Source organism: Echiichthys vipera (genome assembly GCF_963691815.1).
Source record: "Echiichthys vipera genome assembly, chromosome: 10".
In the NCBI taxonomy this organism is placed as follows: Eukaryota; Metazoa; Chordata; class Actinopteri; order Perciformes; family Trachinidae; genus Echiichthys; species Echiichthys vipera.
In genome coordinates, this window is record NC_139835.1 from 9,048,962 (window position 1) to 9,070,179 (window position 21,218).

At 40.7% G+C, this 21,218-nt stretch overlaps 1 protein-coding gene across 2 annotated transcripts in view; it reads left to right on the forward strand.

Annotated features, from left to right (window-relative positions):
- Positions 1-1,064: 1,064 nt before the first annotated feature.
- Positions 1,065-21,218, forward strand: part of slc39a10 (solute carrier family 39 member 10) — a 32,758-nt gene continuing 12,604 nt past the window's right edge. The window contains exons 1-4 of one of the 2 annotated variants that reach the window (XM_083922034.1): positions 1,065-1,091; positions 12,988-13,071; positions 17,058-18,402; positions 18,763-18,940. In XM_083922034.1, the coding sequence (XP_083778160.1) occupies positions 17,080-18,402; positions 18,763-18,940 (1,501 nt within the window). In that variant the 5' untranslated portion in view covers positions 1,065-1,091; positions 12,988-13,071; positions 17,058-17,079. Of the gene's footprint in view, positions 1,092-12,987; positions 13,072-14,718; positions 14,839-17,057; positions 18,403-18,762; positions 18,941-21,218 lie in introns of those variants that run through there. The other variant, XM_083922035.1, reaches the window with a different exon arrangement.

A 21,218-nucleotide genomic window follows, 5' to 3' on the forward strand; every position in this document is an offset into this window, starting at 1 on the left:
TGACATTGGGCATGAGGCGGGGTACAGCCTGGACCGGACGCCAATGTATCACAGGGCACATAAGACCTTAGTGTGTGTTGTTTAAATCTTTGGTAAGTGAATGAGGAACCTGCACACCAAAAAAGTCATACTCAGCTGGTTTATTTAGCTCACAGTGCAGTAGGCTATTTATTATCTTCTTTTATTCCCTTTTTTAGAGCCCTAGTATGTATAGCCTATATATTTTTTTGATATGTTGAAGAGTGAGTATGAGGAGGTACATGCCTAGCTTTATGTAGGCCCTATGTCATGATTTGACATATTATGCATGTGGGGTAGGTGGAGTGGGCAAGGGGTGGCTCCTTGGCCTAAATTCTTTTTGTGTGTATACTTTGTAGCCTATATTCATGTGTATGCCAGCTTGTGATGATGGCATGAAAAATAAATATAAAAGTTGGTTAAAAAAATGCAGCTTTGAGACATTTGTATGTGGTAAAACAAGACCACACTTATAATAATAAGTAATAATGATAAAAATTATTATCATTATTATTATTATAATTATAATAATAATAATAATAATAATAATAATAATAATAATAATAATAATAGGAAATAGAAGAAGAAGCAAATAATAGTTTCAGAAACAGGCTAATCATCTTCTAAAGGTCCACTTGTGGTGCACTTTTTTGACATCGTGACACTCGTTTGACATTAAGACAGTGTTTATTGACAGCTGTTATGAACTCATTTTACTATTCTCAAATGATGGGCTGTCAGGACTACCTCCACGGAGAGGATATGACTAAAATTAGAGGGTGCATGCTGGGTGGCGCGGTTGTGGCATTAACTCATCGCTGTCTGAATAGGTCTGAAAATAATTTCTTCAGCCAGTCATATGACAGTCCAGACACAATCTGGCGGAAAGGACCGTCAGAGCTTTCTTCAATGCTCTGCGCACACAGCGCAGACTGCTGCTCCGCCGTTGCCGGGGTTCTACGGAAAGTTCGTTAGAGACGTTGGTGAATGACTGGCCTGCCCTGCGTTCACGTAAACCAGACTTTTTTTTTTGGTACCGAGCGAAGAGGGGATGCACACGGCACTCGAGTGAGGTAACTATATAAAAAACCCATTTGTTGTCATTCACTCCCACAACATGGACCCGGGCAGCAATTGCCACAACGTACTACGTGTTATTAACCACGAGTGTGAGCGTTTGTCACGGAGTCTTAGACAGCATGTATGTTATCGTTGCTCTTTTTAGGCGGTGAGCTAGTTTCCTGTGAGTCCTCTGCTAGCTAACGTTAGCTGGTTGATATGTTGCCTTCCTTTCCAGGCTAGCGTTAGCATTAGCCTAGCCGAGAGGGGCGACTCATAAACGGGCTTGCTTCGAGCTTGTACCTCGGGCAGCTTTCACGGATTCCCCGTGGGTGTCAGCGACTATTGTTAGCGATATACTCTCTGAGCAGCTTAACGTTGAATACTGCCGTGGTATTGGCACGTTTCAGTAACAAGGAAGAGTAGTGCTCAGTGTTGCATTATGCGCACCACGTGCAGTGTCCATGCCCCCTCCGTTAACCAGGCTCAGAACTGATGGGCGGTAGCAAGGCAAACTTCTGGGACTTTTACAATTGCATCTTTGTCTCATTAAAGTGCATTTATTGTCCCACTAGTGTGCTGATGTAATATATACATAACAGCTTTTACACACGTGTTGTCAAAATTTTAACAGCATACAGAATTGTATCCAAAGATTCATGTTGTAGAATTTGCATTTATTTAATTCCACACAGTCACATTACATCCCCATAAACCAGCCCATTCAACTTAAGACTGTTAAACTGCCGTATTAAATGTATGCTTGAATGGTAGTTTGATAAGGATGTAAACAGTGGTGTTTTGGAAAAATATTGAGAGAAAGCTTAAATACACCCTCCATTCTCTAAAATGTCCTGTCAGAACTGGAGAAATTAAGTTGTATGCAACTCCCCTAGCATGTCTGCAAGGTATACTAGAAAGTAACTAAAGTTGGTCTATATCTCACTCTATATGTGCTTCTTGTACCGAATTACATTTGAATTAGGGCTGGCCACTATAATATTGTATGGATATCATGGTATGAGACTAAATATTGTCTGTCCTTGATTTTGGATATCGTAAAATGACATATCTTCCTGGTTTTAAAGGTTGCATTAAAGTACAGTGATGTAATTTTCTGAACTTACTACACTGTTGTATCATATCCCATTTACCCACTTGTATCCATATTTTCTGATAAACGTATACAAAATCTCATTGTCTAAATATAAAGTATTTATTCATATTATTAGATTATTCTGAAATATTATTTTTTATCGTTCATAATTTGATAGAATATCTGATGTGGCTATACACTTGAACAAAAAACCTTTATTTTGTGAAAAAAAAGTGAGCAGAATTAGAGAACACTTTCAGATACCTCCCAGTTATTGGTGTTTATCTTACAATTTACTTAATTGTTGGACCCACCCTATTTTTCTGGCAGCTCTCCTTGTTACTCCACTGCAGAGGTTTAGCCACAGCAGATATTCTATCAAATTCTGAACAATAAAAAATAAGAATATTTCAGAATAAATCAAGTATTAATAAATTGTTCTCTAATTTTGATCTCCAGTGTATCAAAACCCTGTCAACCCTACAATATTGTCCCAATATCTACAAGGTATTTTTCCCACATTGCCTAGCTCTAATTCAAATTTTGCCAACTGTTAAGGAAATTTGCCTAAAAAATATGCAACATTTGGATAGCCAGCTACAGACAAAGCCGATTCAAAATATGCAGTCATTTTTGTTGCTTTATTTTGGCCTGGCCTAAGTAAGAGAAATTATTGCTCCCCTCGGTTGAGAAGCAGTATCTAATATTATATTATGCCACTGCATCCTATCCTATCATTTATGGTAAAGGTAACCAAAAAAGACAACTAACAGAACTCACTGGCTAAAATACAAAGAACCAAAATATTTTAATAAAGCAAGGAGAGCAGACTTTTTTTTTTCAGGTGGTGTCAGTGTGGAACATCCTGGTATTAATTGTTCTCTCGTTAAATCCAGTCAAATAAAGAGAACAAAGAAATGTTTGGATAAGAGAAGGTGTCGCCTCACAAGAGATTAGCTTCAGTTTTGACGTGTAAACTCTCTATAGGAATTTAAATCGATTTGTGCCATCTGTTCCTCCATATGCACCAAGTGGATGAATAATGCAGCTCGCATTATCGTATACTGTTGAACAGAAGAACTTTATTATGTTTTGAGTACTGTACAGTTCTCCCTTAACTCACATGATGTGAGATTGGGGTGGTTTTGTCAAACTTGACAGAGCTCCTCCAGAAGACATTATGCAAGTGGAGGAAGTGTCGATTGGGTCACCAGATCTCATTTACAACAAACCAGTACCGCTTTATGGTTGTAACATACAGCTTGAAAGTATAGCTTACAGGTATTACGCACAGACTTCCATTGTGTCATTGTGTTTTCAAAACGCTTAGAGTGCAACATGGATAATTGTTGCCTTTGTAATGTAGTAAACAGCATCCAAAGTTCAGAAGATTTGCTTCCCAACATCTACAGTTGTATGATTGAGATGCAGGTCAGTGCTGGAAAAGAGAATCGAGGCACAGTAAAAAAAAAACCTACAGAAGGGACCGCATGAGTTTATCTGTTTTGAGTATAATATACTTTGTCCTTCACAACAAATTTGCACACTGTTGCTGAGATTGTGTTTTTGTTTTTCTTGCTCAACATCTAAAGTAGGCTTACTGTATTTTAACAGAAAACCAAGGCTTGTGTTTTTGTATTACACTGTGATACAAAGAAAGCAGAAACAATGAGCACAGGATTTCACCGCTCATGTCCTGGCATGGAGTTTTTGGTAAAACTACACAGTATACGGTTCAAGGTCCCTTGAATTGTCCGTTGTTCCAGTTCCACTGAGGACAATGCACCAAAATAAAAACATTATACTGAGCAATACTGATGAAAAATACAGTGTCTTCTCAACCATTAATGTGATTATACAAACCCTAAATTAAAAGTTGCTTTGGGTGATGTTATTTTTTATATATGGCTTTGCTTTTATGGACAGCCTATATTCTGTACATCAATGCGCCACTTTTGTGTAAGACTAAAGCTAAACATGGCCTTTCCAATTAACTTTGAATCTCATATTGTCAGTTGAGCAATTTAGTTCCTTATAATACTCAGAATGACACAAGATAACACCAAACACACAATGAAATATCTGTAGAAGAGAGTGCAACTCCCCTAAAGCCTGAGAGTTTTAGAGCCTCATTCAACATTTTATTTAACTCCATCTTTTGTTGAGCTAAATTGCTATGGGTTATAGGGATGTTAAAAATCACTCCAAGATTAGAGATCCAACTCATCTTCCCTGAAAAGCATGGATTTCTTATGCTGGACCTTTTTGTTATGTAACCCTACCTTAATACGATACTGAACAAACCCTCAGTGAAGGTCACTGTTGCTGCCAGCTGCGGGTTTCTTGCAAGAATTGTGCAAACATGGGCCTGGCAGGTCAATTTGTTTTAGTGCTGACAAAGTTTACAATCTGTTGCACATGTAACATCTTTCCCACACTCCTGCGGTTTATCATACAGTCTTTTATGCTGGCAGGGCATTTATGCTAGCATTTTCTGGTTGGGTAACATGTTTGCCTTGAGCGCTGTCTATATTTGACATCAGTTTAGCATGGCTGAATATAGTTCAAACATTTCTTTGACTCCGGTTCCTGAGTGATTTCTATAACAAGAAGGAATTACTTCACACATAACGGTATTCTTTCTTTTCTCTTTTTAGTCAAGCGTCTCAAAATACAACATGTGAGATCTTGGTACAAGCACCCTGCATGTTTATTGGCTTACTGATGCTGATGACATTTTCACCTTATGTATTGAAATTTGTTATTGAATGACAAGGCATTATTAGACATTAAGGATACTCAATACAATGGAGGCAGTTTGGTCAGTGCCTAAAAGTATGGAAGTAGGACTGCGCGATATGGCCAAAATCTTCTATCCTGGTATAAGTAATTTAATTTCTCGATAGCAAAGCACAATATAGCATGATAATATACCATGCCAGAACACTCACACACACAGTTTTTTGTACCGGTGCCTGTTGGACTTCCACTACTCCAGTGGTGGTCCCCCTCCATATTGTCTGGGCCTGGCACAGTAACCCCATCATGTAGGTCAGACAACTTCTCTCGGATAGTGAGGTGAAGCGCTGGTTTCAAGAATCGAAGTCGAAGTTGTGTCTCGGTTCAAGCACAGAAGCATGAGGTGCTGCACGCGCACAGCAAAAAAACTTGACTGTCCTTGTTTACCAATCAAGGACAACTCAAGGAATCAATCACTCACGCCCATCCCTATTTACTGCTAATTTCTTAAATAAATGGTCTACATGCAGTAACCATGTGGTAAAACCTATTTTGTCTCCTATGTGAATAAAATACTTGACAAATGGAAAGTTGAGTATTTTCTTATTTTATTAAGAACTTTAATGCAAGCAGTTTTTCAGTAAAATTATTACAGCTAAACACTGACATTTACATGCGAGCACACACAATCTTGTGACTAAAATCCATAACCTGGACGGAGTGCTAGCTTTGTCTAGCTGGCTGCGGTGTGACTGGTCTCCTAGCCGTTTCACTCTCAGCATACCACCCAATTTCTCTTTTATTCCTGTGGTTTGCGTTGAAAGTAAAGTTGAAATGATGAATTATCTAGACCAAGAAAACCAAATCAATCTCTCTGAATCAAACTCGATGGGGAATGAGGCATACTCTATGATTGGTTGATCGGTCTTTAGGGCGGTGCATGAGGCGAACTAGCCAATAGCGGGATTTGGCTGAGGAAAAAAAAAACCTGATGTGTCTGTGCAGAGCATAGAAAAACAAAGGATAGAATGTGCACTACAGACGATACTACGATCTCTGTGCTTTGGCAGATCGTCAACACGTTCTGATCCTCCCTTGATCTAATATCATCATATCGCCCACCCCTACCTCTGTCCTGCATGTCAGGCTAGGTCTGCAGGGCGAGGCCTGGGTCAGTCCTGATCAGTGCAGACATTAAGTGGATGAACTTAAAATGAACTGCAAACTTTACATCAATTGGTTTAATGAACAAGTCAAGAATACGACTAAGGGTGGCATTTTGATAGATTTTACACAGTTCAAGTTTCTGATTTACATCAATGCAAAATAGTAAAATGTCCTACCAATACTTATAGCCACACACACACACACACACAAACCCTGTGCCTACACACATGTTCACCATGGGAAGCTTGGTCAGGTGGTCTCAGACACAGCTCCCTGACTGTTCAAACACACACACATACACACACTCCCTCTCTGTGCCTCCCTTCTCCCTGTGCAAATTAGTTAAGTCACTTGACTCTAAAGCCTTAAAACATTCAACCTGTTACTTATGTTAGTGCTGACGTGAGTATTTTGTATTGGTGTGGCGTGAACTCCTGTCCTTTTTGGCTTATTTGTGATTAGAGGTAAGCATCACTCTGTGTTTTGCCAAGGTGTTTTTATTTGATCAATGTGTTTTGCCAAGGTGTTTTTATTTGATCTCTGCACTGTACTCATCTGATGGTTCTGTTTATTTGTCTGTGTCTCGTCTAGCCTTGCGGTCTTAGAAGCTTTAACACTATGATGAAAATGCGTCCAGGCCACAGAGCATCAGCCATGCACCTGCATCTTGCTACAGTAATCACTTGCTCTCTTGCGTTAGAGATCCTTGATTTCACCAGAGGAATTGCATCATCAGCATCATTATGAAATGACCCTGGCTTCGACCTACAAAACCTGAATTGGATGTGGATTTTGTTGTTGTGTAAGTGGATGTATGACTCAGTAAGAAGTTTGGGAAAGGTGCGGCCTGTTCGCATTGGTTTTATTGGAACTTGCAGGTGTCATGGTGGCTAACACCCTAATGTCATACCACAGAGGGATGAAAGGTATGTGCTGAACGATATGATGCTTGTTTTCTTTGAGGCTGTCTGGAGAGGCTGAAAATGTATACGATTTGGAAAGGTTGGACTTAATTCATCCTCATATTTAGTCGATGACAGATGCATTGGGATGAATATGTTTCTTCACCTACCACCTGTGCTGAGTGTGCTGTAATGAGTGCTGTTATCAGGCTTGCTGTTAAAAGGCTTTCTACATTACTGAGGATATGTCTGGTACTCGAGTCAGGAGATTTGCAGGAGACCTACCGCACAGCTCATGACAAATTCCACAGAATAGCTGCTCTTGATCATGGGATTGCTGGTTTGACATGTCAAAATGACTACCTTGATCACCGTAGGGGTTTATTTCTATAAGTGTTTTGCAGCAGTAGCAGGGGGTTGTCCATGTTATTACAAAAGCACTGTGCCTGTAAACAGGAGTTGTGTGCTTCTTATGGACAGTTGAGCTAAGCTGTTATGATTTTACATTCTGTCTGCCAGTGTTGGTAGCGTCTCACTGAGCAGCCTTATCACTGTTGAATGAATGCTTAGGAAACACAGATGGGTTAGCTGAAAACAGCTGACAATCTGTTATTTCTCTACAAGCTGTCTTCAGTGATAGTCAGCAGAGATATGTCACTTGAACTCTGGTGTCTTATCTGTCTTTTACTGGCTATTGCCACTGATTTTCCAAATCCTTTTGATCTCCAATGTCTTCCAATCCAAGAAGAAGCTGCCATGGTCATGTTTGATTTGTTAAAGATACATCTGGTCACCCTCCCCTTCAGACAGATTTCCAGCAACTTGAGATATGGCGGACCAATCACAACCATTGACCTCATGTGTGGGGCGGGTTTAGGATAAGCTAAACCTTGTTTAAAGTTAAACTTGATCATGTGACCCACTAATGAAAGCACTTGTTGCCTTTTGTGTGTGTGTGTGTGTGTGTGTGTGTGTGTGTGTGTGTGTGTGTGTGTGTGTGTGTGTGTGTGTGTGTGTGTGTGTGTGTGTGTGTGTGTGTGTGTGTGTGTGTGTGTGTGTGTGTGTGTGTGTGTGTGTGTGTGTGTGTGTGTGTGTGTGTGTGTGTGTGTGTGTGTGTGTGTCCGTGTCCTTAAGTATTGGTAGGACATTTTACTATTTTGCATTGATTTTAATCAAAAACTTGAAATTTGTCAAATCTATCAAAATGCCGGCCTTGGTCGTATCCTTGACTTGTTCATTAAACCAGTGGATGTAAAGTTTGCAGTTCATTTTAAGTTCATCCACTTAATGTCTGCACTGATCAGGACTGACCCAGGCCTCGCCCTGCAGACTTAGCCTGACAGGACAGAGGTAGGGGTGGGCGATATGATGATATTAGATCAAGGGAGGATCAGAACGTGTTGACAATCTGCCAAAGCACGAGATTGTAGTATCGTCTGTAGTGCACATTCTATCCATCGTTGTTCTATGCTCTGCACAGACACATCAGTTTTTTTTTTTTTCCTCAGCCAAATCCCGCTATTGGCTGGTCCGCCTCATGCAAGGCCCTAAAGACACGCCGATCAACCAATCATATAGGACTACAGGCAGTGAGTGTGGCAAGAGTATGCCTCATTTCCCATCGAGTTTGATTCAGAGAGTAGCCTGAAGTCACAATTTAACTCCGTTCTGTAAACGTGTCCTAACGGCACGCGTGTGTCAGACTATTGTGTCCCAACGCTGTCTGTCCACACTTATTCTTTGAATTTGTGGAACAAGCTGTAAAATATGCCCCTGAAAAACTGTTAAATGTAAATTGTAAGGAGCGAGCACCGTCACTTCACAGAAGGCGCCTTCTGCTCAAACCTGCCACACACACTGCAGTGAGAGTCTGAATGTACCTTATCTGGCCTGTTTAGCTTCAACAACACATTTATTTAGCTTTCGTAGTGAAAGGAAGGTTTTGTTAACTTGGTTGTGTGTGTGTGTACAATTTTACAAGGAACCCTCTAACTTGGTGCATTATTATAAATGTTAATGTTTACATTAAGAATTGACCCCAAAGCAGTTGAGTATAGTACAGCAGTAAACACAGTAAAGTCTAAGCTCTACACACTCTACAGTCAGTGAGTTATGAGTGTGCTTCTTTAGTGCAGGGGCATGACATGGTTCGTACCAATATATGTCTTAGGTCATCTAGTTTGGTATGATACCAAAATCTTCACCCGAGTTATAAAAGGAAGCCAGCTACAGCCTTTTAAAGACAGTAATGTCAGCCGAGATCACCGGCAGTCCGGTTTAAAAGATCAATTTTTGTATTTTATGATTCAATATCAGAACATTCAAATGAAAGCCAATTTGAATCTGAAAATCCCTTTTTTTAAAACCCGGTCCTTCATACTACGCTGAATTTTAATGATACAACAGCAGACCTTGCTGCTCTAAAATTCCCACAGACCATCTGCTGTATGCTGGGCCCATGTGGCAGCTGACATCTGTGCACCTCAGGCCTTATTAAGAAACGCTCCACTCTGACATGTCGTCTAACTCGAGAGCAAATTGTGTTGGTGGAACTTTTGGTTGTATAGTTCCCTGACATGGCAGTGTGCAGATCCACACTGACGCCTCTCTCTCACAGCCCTCTTATTTAAAACATAATACTAAATAGGGTCAGAAACTTTTATAAGCAAGCTCGTATGGTCATCAACGGCTGGGTTTCCATTATCGTCGACCTTCCAGCCTGTGGTCTTAGGGCACACTCATAGCGTGCTCACACTGTCCTTTTGGCCGCGGCCAAAACCGGTTTTTTCAGCTAAAGTCTAGTACCTTTAAGTAGTGTGAGCGCACCCGCTCCGCGCTCAACTGCGGCCAGCGGACCGTCCACGGCCCGCTTGAAAGAGGTGGGCTTTAGCGGAGCCGTTTGCACATGTACGAGCACGAGCGTGCGCACGTGCACGCGCACGAGCCCTACGGCAGTAGCGTTATGTCCGCCTGTTCGGACATGTAAATAGAAGGACGGACCATGCGCGGACATTTAACAACAACAACAATGGCGGTGAAAGGTTCACGTTGGTGTGATGCAGAGGTGGAGTGTTTATTGCAGATTTGGTCGGATGAAAATATTCAAAAACAGTCGACAAGACGCACAAAAACTCCGAGGTCTATGGAAAGATTTGTAAACAAAGCCACACACGCGATCAATGCGTGTGACGTGTTACGGCGTGATGGCGTGTGGACAGCAAGAAACATTGGCCGAGGCCCAGGTAGTGTGAGTACAAACGGGGCTGGGGCGCGGGGGGGAGAGGGAGGGGGGACAAGTACCCTAAAGTCCGGGTCTCGGTCCGGGAGGACAGTGTGATCACGCCCTCACACTGTACATCTGTACCGTGCCCAAGTATGCTTCACAGCTAAAGTCTAGTTTGTTTGACCAGTGTGAGTGCAACCGTACCACGCCTAGGAGTGGTACGCTTATCTTCTGGAGGAGCTCTGTCAAGTTTGACAAAACCACCCCAATGATGTCATTAACTGAATCTCACATCATGTGCGTTTAGGGAGAACTGTACAGTACTCAAAACAAAAATTTGTTCTGTTCAACAGTATACGATAATGCGAGCTGCATTATTCATCCACTTGGTGCATATGGAGGAACAGATTACATACATGGCACAAATAAATTTAAATTCCTATAGAGAGTTTACACGTCAAAACTGAAGCTAATCTCTTGTGAGGCCACACCTTCTCTTATCCAAACATTTCTTTGTTCTCTTTATTTGACTGGATTTAACGAGAGAACAATTAATACCAGGATGTTCCACACTGACACCAACTGCAAATAGTAGTCTACTCTCCTTGCTTTATTAAATCATTTTGGTTCTGTTAATTGTCTGTTTTGATTATCTTTACCATGAATGATAGGATAGGATGCATAGTGGCATAGTATTATATAAGATAATGCTTCTTAACTGAGGGGAGCAATCATTTCTCCTAGGGCGCACTCACACTGTCCATCAGTACCGTACCCAAACCGGTTTCACGGGTAAACTCTAGTTCGTTCGACCAGTGTGAGTGCAACCGCACCGTGCCTAGTTGCGGCACGCTTGCCGGCCACAGCCTGTTTGGGAGAGGTGGGCTTTTGTAAAGCACGTTTGCACATGTACGAGCACGAGCGTGCTGCACGTGTACGAGCACGAGGCCTACGGTGATTCTGACATAATTTTATGTACGCCTGTTCCTACATAGTAAAAAGGACGGCCTGGCGCGGACATTTAAAACAATGGCGGCGAAAGGTTCACGTTGGTGTGATGCGGAGGTAGAGTGTTTACTGCAGATTTGGTCGATGAAAATATTCAAAAACAGTCGGACAAGATGCACAAAAACTCAGAGGTCTATGGAGAGATTTGTAAACAAAGCGGCGCATCGCGATGATGTCATTCAATGCGTGTGGCGTGTTACGGTGTGATGACGTATAGACAGGCAAGAAGCATTCAGCCCAGGCCCATGTAGTGTGAGTACAAACGGGCCCGCGGGGGGAGAGGAAGGGGGGGCAAGTACCCTAAAGCACGGGGCACGGTACGGATGGACAGTGTGAGTGCGCCCTTAGGCTCGCTGAGGGATAATCTACATGCCTTGCTGACTTCATTTTTTTTATAGACTGCCTACAAATAAACCCAGATACTATTTAATGGTGAGTTCCACTTCTTTGTGACCTCCTACTTCTGAATGCAAGTATGACTGGAACAAACGCTATACTGCCCCCATTAGTTCCGGAAGAGTCACCGCACGAAAACTTACGGTGCCCCGGTGCTTCTGGTGCCTCAAAGAAATAGGTATCGTTTTTTTTTTTTTAGTTTAGAAGTGAAAAGTATCGTAAGTATCGGTTCTCGTGACATCCGTAGTAAGAACTATAAACATCAGATCAGGATCAGTGGCAGAGACAAAGCACTTATATGTATATCTTTTACTTGTTTTTGAACAAAAACATGTCATTTTTTGAATACCAGAACAGCTTTGTATCCTTTATCCCTCCTTCCATTTCCCTGCAGCAGCCAACGGCTCCATACTGAGATGGGAAAGAGGATGTGTATGGTCGTGTGAGAATCATATGAAACAGCTTAAGGGCCTGTTTTAAAAAAAAAAAGAGAACTAACAGGGTTCCTGTTTTCTTCAACAACCTGGAAAAGAGATGTTTTTTTATTTTCAGAAATGACAGAAATAAGATTTATTCTTATGGTTTATGAGTTGTTTTGCAGCTGTTAAACATGGTTACTTGAATTGTTTTGACATAACAACACATTCTTGCTCGTGGTATTCGCAGCCTGCAAAATAGAACTGGACACATTCAAATTAGCTAACAGTCATTGTTAAAGAGGTTCTTCTTTTTTTGGTGAAAGGCATACTTATCATTGGGTCTCGTGCAGCAACATTCTCTTAGATTTATCTTATAATTTCTGTTAAGAGAAAAAAAAAACAGAAGCCAACTCCAGATGCACCAAACATTCTTAACCATCCAAATCTGCTCTTGCTCAGATGAGCTGAATGATGAATACCACTTGATCATAATTGTTTTCCCTATAATATTGCTAAACAAATTGCTAATGCATAATCCTTACGTCTGTGAATGAGCCCCGGGTCATTCAGTGACCACAAATCATTCTCAATCATACACTCCTGACTCCTCTCTTAGAAAGTGATTGTTCAAAAGAGCACTTGAAGACACCGTAGGCTGGTCCCTAGCCTTCCAGCAACAATGCTGCAAATTGTAAAAGACCAGTAAAGACTGCACTTATATATATATATATATATACCTTAGTGCTATGTATATCTATGGCTATGTTATAGCCATGATATCCCTTTGAAGAGTTACATTTTAAGAGTTTATTTGGTGACAAATAGGTTTTAGGTGACACCATGAGCACTGCGTCAGAAAACCTTTTGTCATAAAAGTGGAATATTGTTCTGGCTTGAAGTAACAGTTGTGTCCTTGTGATTCCGATGTTCATTTGTCTGTCCTTGTTAATATTTTTCCAGAGTGCATGTTTCAGAAGAGTTGGACACCCCCCCTCATCAAGTAGCATCAGAACTGGGGGCCCTGCAGGAGGATTATACATCACAGTGAGTTATCAAGTTATTAGTGGAGGTCACTGGATACAGCCTGGGTTCATGATGCGATTTTCACATAATTTATTTTAACAAAATTAGATTGATTTTGATTGACAAATTATGAGTGAGAAAAAAACTTTTATTAAAATATGAAAAATATTATTATTCTTGAGACAGGGTATAAACTGCAAGACAGCGCATATTTTGTTTTCTTTGCAAAAATGAAATTGAAATGGATGAATATCAGTTATTATATATATCTACATTTTCAGGTGTAGAGATCTCTGCACATTCACACTGTCCCTGCTGTCGAACCTTTAACAGGGACAGACATGAAAATTCGTTGTAGTCAGCTACAGAAAACCACCTCATGAGAAACTAGAGATGCCCCGATCCATTTTTCCCCGATACCGATCCGATCCTACTGTTGAATGAATGAACCGTATACCTTGCCATGTGAGTGAAGGCATCAGGCTTGACATAAACATTAAGCCATGTTAAAAAAGGTCACAAATTAACACAGATATAAATGTACTCAATATTATTTATTAACAAATAAGAAACTGCACATTAGCAGCAAAAATCAATAAATATATTTCCATGTAAAGTGCTCTGCAAACAGATGAAAATGTCATTTAAAATATAGCAGCTGCCTGAAAATCAACAAACCATGGCTTATAATTAACTTGCTGTGTAAGATATTAATAAAATAAGAAATGACTGGATCGGCCTCATTCATCTGATATCCGATCCAGCTAATTAGTCAATATCGGATTCGATATCCCGGATCCGTGCATCTCTAATAGGAACACCAATGTGCATCATAATCTCTTTGGCTCTTGACCGGAGCTTCTCACTGTGGTGTCGGTGTTGGTTGAGCTGTTTGTATATTTCATAACTCTCATGCAAAAATTGTACATTGTATTCGTCTGGTCTGTCTACTGTAAAATAGTAACACAAATCATTTTTCATCTCACCAATGTCGTTATATTCCAAGTGGCCATTCACCTCTATCTCTGCTATCTGTTTTGCAAGGGCATCGTCGCTGCGGCGGCTTTGCCCCGCCCAAGACAACTTTGATTGATTTAAAGAAATACAAACAAGCCATAACGTTTTTACCCTGTACCAGAATGATAATGGCTTCAGCCGCTAACAGTGCTGTGGAGATAAAGTAGGTCCGGCTAATGTGACACTACAGTACAATGATAGGATTATTTACTTGTCTTGTTCTACTGAAACCTATTGCGATTGCATCACAGACATCTCAGTAAATCAGTAAAGGTAATATGCTGTTTCCTGTTGGGTCTGTAGTGCATATTGTAGTGCAGCTCACAAGAAAATGCTGTCATTTATCATCTAATTGTTTACAGAAAATAAAGCGATAATCTCAGCTCAGAGAAAAAAAAAACTGGTTACACTGAGCACATGAATTTGCAATGATAACTTTATAGATTGTGGTTTTGTGAACTCCAATAGTAAATAGACATTCTCTTGTTTCCCCCAAAGGCCAAGCCCTACAAAGACTCTAATCAGGAAAACACAGCAGGCTCTGTTGCTGCTCAGAGGGTGTGCTCTTAGAAATAGGTCCTACTTTTGCCCCCACCTATCTGCTATGAGGTTCATAGGTCACTGCGCTCTCATGTTTATAAACAGTGTCTTGTCGACAGCCGTGAAGTAGCTTGAAACCGCAGTTAGTCTACAGCCTTGAGTCAGAGTGGCATCATTCACTCCTTGGTCAAACTTAATTTCACACACCAACCCATTCAAGGGCACGCAGTGGTAAGTAGCCTCGCTTCCAGTTTCTAAAGGTAACTTTAAATGAGAATGAAGTCATGTTCAGTAACCGTTTTTATTTCTTCGATGGTTTTTTATGGCCTTTTGTGGCGTCGAATTGCACCATATGGTTTATAACCTGCATGACTCACGAAAGTTCAAAAGAAGGGTCTACTTTGGCTGTTTTATAACTAGAAATTTCAGTGATAGCGATCACCCTTATTTACGTTTTGATGGAAAAGAACACATCCATAATATGACATTCCATTAAGTACTTTACACCCTTAAAAAAAAGATATTAATCACTGCTTTAGCACAAGTTCTTGATGTCCATAACAAGCTAATAGTTATCTGCTGATAAGCTGTTGATGTCGTCTGCACAATGATCAAGGCTTTGAAGAATAAACAATGGCTTAATTTGAGCTAAGCTGAACTTTGATTTGTGTTCTATGTAAAATATTTTCTTGGATAGATCATTTTAGATTGACAGATTGTTGCTTTTTTACGCGTAACCAGAAGCCCGCTGCAAGTCTATAACCAATATATTTCTTTTATGTCTTGCATAATGGTATTTAAGTGATCTTTGACTTGCTGTATTTTCTATATATTCTCTTCTGAGTTTTTGTTTTTGAATTTCCTGCTTTTTGTAGGTATCCAGGAAGAAATCAGTGTAGCTATAGATACCCTGTGCTCTTTTTTGTTCTTGTTCTTCCCACCAGCCTACAGTGTGCAATCTGTTGTTACCAGCCTTGACAACTGTGAGGAGGATCTGTCACCTTTTTTTATTATTATTATTTTTTACATTTAGCCCAGTATCTGAAGTCTGCACAACACAAATCTATTCCCTTAAGATGTGCATGCTGTAAACCCAGTATAAACTTTACTAACAAGCTGGATGCCAAAGGCCTTTGTGTGTGTGTGTGTGTGTGTGTGTGTGTGTGTGTGTGTGTGTGTGTGTGTGTGTGTGTGTGTGTGTGTGTGTGTGTGTGTGTGTGTGTGTGTGTGTGTGTGTGTGTGTGTGTGTGTGTGTGTGTGTGTGTGTGTGTGTGTGTGTGTGTGTGTGTGTGTGTGTGTGTGTGTGTGTGTGTGTGTGTGTGCACCATTTTGCTATTATCCATCAGTATTCCTCATCTGCTCTCTATACTCCACCACCACCTCTACCCTCACATATCAACCACCCACGGGCTTCACAAGAGACCTTATGAGAATCATTTGACTGGGATGATATTGCTGCTTCAGGCTTTTTAGAGTGGGGAGAACAAGCAATTTATTACACAGTTCTCAGTAGAGGGTTTATTGGGCTCCTGAAGTCTAACTGATTCAGTTATTTGATCTGTTATGCTAAAGGCTGCTTAGGTAGTCTGAATGTAGCATGTATATACAGTATGTATGTATGTATGCCTGGTGTGCAGACTTCTTATCCTAAATTGTATTGTGTGTTTTTGTAATTATATGTGAACTAATGTAGACTATGTTACACTGTGAGATGTCGGAATAACATTGCATCATTGTGAGGAAGGCTCTTATTGGGTGTCTTCATTAATCCCTGATCAGGATTGATTAATCTGATACCAATTGTACTGTAGACAATCTTTTCCATGCAAGACTCCTCAGCAAAGCTACCCCTGTTCCTCTTGCCTTTTACCAATGATCATTTTGAGTTTACTCTGACTAGTTTGTAAAGTGAATATGTGAGAGCATACTGTTACATTAAGAAATTGTGCCTTTTTTATCTTTTTTTTTTTTTACAGATGTGGCCGGTACCAATTTCAGTAATGTTGTTTCATGACTTTTAATTGGAATCTCATTTGAGATGATTTTATGATGTTGCAATATTTCAGCCAATTCCAAGAAAACTATGATTAAAAACTAAATCCAAATGACTTTCGTGTCCTACATAAAGACTCATTCAAACTAAGAAATTCCATACATACGTCAACATTTAGTAGGCTGAAATGATATGAGAGATTTTTTTAGTATGTCCGAAACCTTAGTATGAAACCAATATTATGTGAATTTTATACTATTTCTTTTTCATACATCAAAATTTGTCATCAATCTCGTTTTGTTCAAATAAATTGTGGGAAAATCATATCATGAACTGTATCTAGAGAGCAAGACTAATAATGATTTTGATGATGTTTACTCTGTTGCTTAGACTGTTTTCATGGTAACGTTTTATGTCTGGCAAAAAAGTGTTTCAAGTTTCTTTCCTGTTTTGGCAGGGGACCAGAAGTAAGGGGGACAATGCGAGTCCACGTGCACACCAAGTTCTGTTTCCTGTGTGTGCTAACCTTCCTCTTCCATCAGTGCAACCACTGCCATGGAGAAGAGCACGACCATCATCACGGTGGACATAGCCATGCCGACCACAACCGCGCCCACAGTGACCTGCAAATTTCTGAGGCTCCATACGTGAGAGGAGCCACTTTGTCCCCTGAGTCCAAGAGTCCTAAAGGGCAAACTCTAGAGGAGGAGCAACGCTTCTACATACAGCAGCTGTTTAAGCGCTATGGCCAGAAAAACCGGCTAGATTTCCAGGGATTTCAGAATCTACTGTTTAGCTTGGGTCTGGGTGAAGTGAAGGTGGTAGATGTAGATCATGAGGAGCTGGGGCATGACCACGTAGCTCACCTCGACCTGGTGGATGTGCAGGAGGGGCTTCACTCCCATTCATCAGCCAATGAAGGCCACCATGGTCATGGTCATGGTCATGGGCATGGCCATCCACACAACAAACCTGGCTCCCACCATCCACACACAGAACAGGTTCCCACAAAGTGCACCCAGCAGACCACTGCTGCCAGTCCAGCTGCTGGTGCACCTACAGGACATGACCATGAACATGACCACGATCATGGGCATGATGCAGAGCAAAATCATGATCACACCGAGGTAGAGGAGAGTGGTCATAAACATTCTGATGGACATGTGCAGGATACACATGGTCATGATCACGCACATGACAAAGAGCACAAACACGAGGTGCACTCTAACCACAAGAACCTGTCTTCTCAACCTCACAGTGATCATGACCACAGTGATCACGACAACAGTGATCACAGCCACAGTGATCACGACCACAGGGATCACGACCGAAGCGATCACGACCGAAGCGATCACGGCCACAGTGATCACGGCCACAGTGATCACGACCACAGCGATCACGGCCACAGCGATCACGGCCACAGCGATCACGGCCACAGCGATCATGAACATGACCACAATCATGTACCTGAAGTGCAGACAGTCACACACATTTCTCCGCTCAGCCAGTTGGAGCCGTCCCAAATTTCTCAGGTGCCACAGACTTCTCCTGCCACCACAAAAAGTCGGCCCAAGAAGCCGAGAAAGCCAGTCAGAGGACGAGGGCGAAGCAAAACCCCATCTCCTCTCACACCTAGACCTGATGAACATGACCATGAGCACAGTCATGACCATGACCACAGTCAGGGTAAAAGCCACTCTCGTAAAGATAAGAGAGAAGCACCAGGAGGGCCTGCCTTCCCCAGTTTGCCAGTCCCTGTGTTGTCTGGCCATTCAGAAGGACTTTCTCACCAGCATGAGGAGGTAAGGTCGTTTGAACTCATTGACTGATGTTAATTTTGACACGCGGGAAGTTTCATTTCTATAAATTGCGTTTCATATATGAGTAAGTTGATTGTTCCTACCAGGCCCAGAGGAAATGCGCTAGGATTTGAAGCCAACTTGACGTAGTGGCCAAACAGTGTGGAATAGAAATGTTGATTCTTTCTTGTTTTTGTTTTTTTTATGTGTTGGGTTTCATATAATTGGCTTTTTAAAAAGCTGTTATACTGGAGCTATCACTAAACGCTGTTAGCCTACTGCTGTAGCATGATCAACAGTATTTGATATTTAAAGGATATATTTTGCATTATTTCTTCCTCTTATACTGTACTATCCTTCCAGTGTCTGAACCTCACTCAGCTCCTCACCTACTACGGCCTGAGTCCTGAATCGCTCATCTCCCCCAGCCAGTTCACCTACCTGTGTCCTGCCCTGCTCTACCAAATAGATAGTCGTGTCTGCATCCGCCATTACCACCAAATGGATGTGGAGAAGGAAGCCTTGGAGACCGTCAGCTCCGGTAAGGGCCACGTATCTGCTTGATCCAGTCCATTTTGACTGAAATGACTTGTGATTTAGTAAGAAAGCAACAATAATCTCATTGTTTACCTCAACCCTGCTAAAAGCTTTCTGGAAAGTACTTGAGACCTTACTCAGGGTTTTATTCCAGACTAAAATAAGGAGACTTGATGTCTGTCAGGCAGCTGTTGTGGATATTATATATATGATATATTTTACAGTGAGAATATTACTGACTATATGAAGGGTTTGACTTCATTATGCATGTTTGAGGTTTGCCCAAAGTGCGTTAAGAGCCTGCAGCTCTTGACCTAACAAGTGATCTTTATAAAATTAAAGAGAAATTGCATCACCAGCATGCAAACATCAGTCCACTCTTTTGTTAGCGACACTTTTTTTCTTTTCATGTTTCTGTCCTGTTCAGTCTTTTTTGGGCTGCAGTACATTTAGATTTGAAGGACCTATTATAGGGGATTTTCAGATTTATTTTTTTTTACACTTCAGATGGATTTTAAAGATCAATAGCACAACACAAATGTAATGCTTAGATAATTCCAGTGTTCAGTCTTTGAAAATGATGTGATCTTCTCACCAAACAGTCCCAATGAATGTTATTTGCACAGTGGCTCAAGTAACAGTACCTTTAAACCATTCAGTCCATAATCCCCTTTTGGTTTGCAATCCGCCCAGTGATTTGTTCAGTAGATTGTTGTTTTGTTGTCAGAACCCAGAAATACAGTGATATCATCATAACTGTAAGCATACATCAGACAATGACTTTGCCTCAAAAAATATATAGCCAGAAGGTGGAAGAATGAAATAGAGGATGAGGTATTATTGAAAAATTGAAAGGAATTATATTTGATTGAAATGATATATTAACTAGGGTTAGAGTAACATGTATAGTGATAAGAATTTGGTCCATATAAAGTGGAAAAAAGCCACCTGTAAGTTGTCCTTATCGTGTGCCATCGGCCAGAGAAAACGGATATCTTTATAAGCAGGAAACCACAGGGACATCACTGTAAACCCCTCAGTTTGTGATGTGATGCTATCACGATGCATAACCCAGAGCAGTGGCCGACCTGCATAAAAGAGCATTTATTGAAATAATCAGGGCATGTTTTATATTGGTAATAATTGAAGTGAAACAGGAATTGTAATCATATTTGCAGTATCCACACCATTGTTTGCTCATCTTCTCATTTTCATTACATTGATAGGGTAGTTTTTCACATTTTCTGCTATCCAGAGCAGCAGTGAACACTCACCAGAGCATGACTTAAACAGAATATTGAATATCAATCCAAGTTTCTTTACATAATTTGAGAGCTCTGCTGAGACCCCCAAGACCCAATGAGTAGGTTGTTGCTGACCGGTCTCCATCTTCTTGTAGTTCTATAACATCTACTCTTAATTAACCTTTATTTACAGATGAAGAAAGCATAATGTCTAATAAATAAATATAAGGCAACAGCAGGTTTAGAGAGAGAAATAGAGAATGCCCTTTACAGTCACAAAACTGTAGCACAGTCTCTTTCAAAAAATGGTGTTATTCCTGTTTGTTGTTAACCATGCTCTTTGATCTTGATAACGCTTTGCCAAGTATGAAACCACACTACCACAGACTTATCTCAATACATTCACCTTTGTTTAACCTTTATATACAGTTTTCTTTAAACCCACAAGCATTTCTTTCAGAATTCATGCTTCTTATCTCCACAAAGAGAAGCCAAACGCCATTCATCTGTACAAACTGCCGTGACACAAAGCTGGATTTAAATCAGCAAAGTTTTTCAACTTTCAGGTTTTGGGCTTGGCTTAACATTCGAGAAGGTGCATGTCGGAGATCGTGTCACAAATTTGAAAGACTTAAGTTGAGTTTAGCTTGTGATAAATGTGTTAATATTTTTTGAAAACATTTTTTTTACAGTGGAAATTCAGATTTTTTATCGGGTTCATGTAGGGCGGGGCCTGTTTCGGCCCTCATCATAGCTCTAGTTCAAACAGCGAGGACTGTGACTGGCCTCTTAACCTGTTAAACTTCTATAGCCTTTCTAAGAGTGGCTGTGCTACTTACTGTATCAAACATACCATGAGTAGAAAATGATGTTGACTTTTTTTAGATTTGATTTTGGATGCAGCAAGTATTTAGCATAATCATGAATTGATTAATTCTTTCAGTCAATCACAAGTCCCAGTGAGCATATACATTACTAATGACCATCAGTAGGACTTAATAGGCAGTGAATATATTAAAAGAGCTGTGTCAGCCGGGC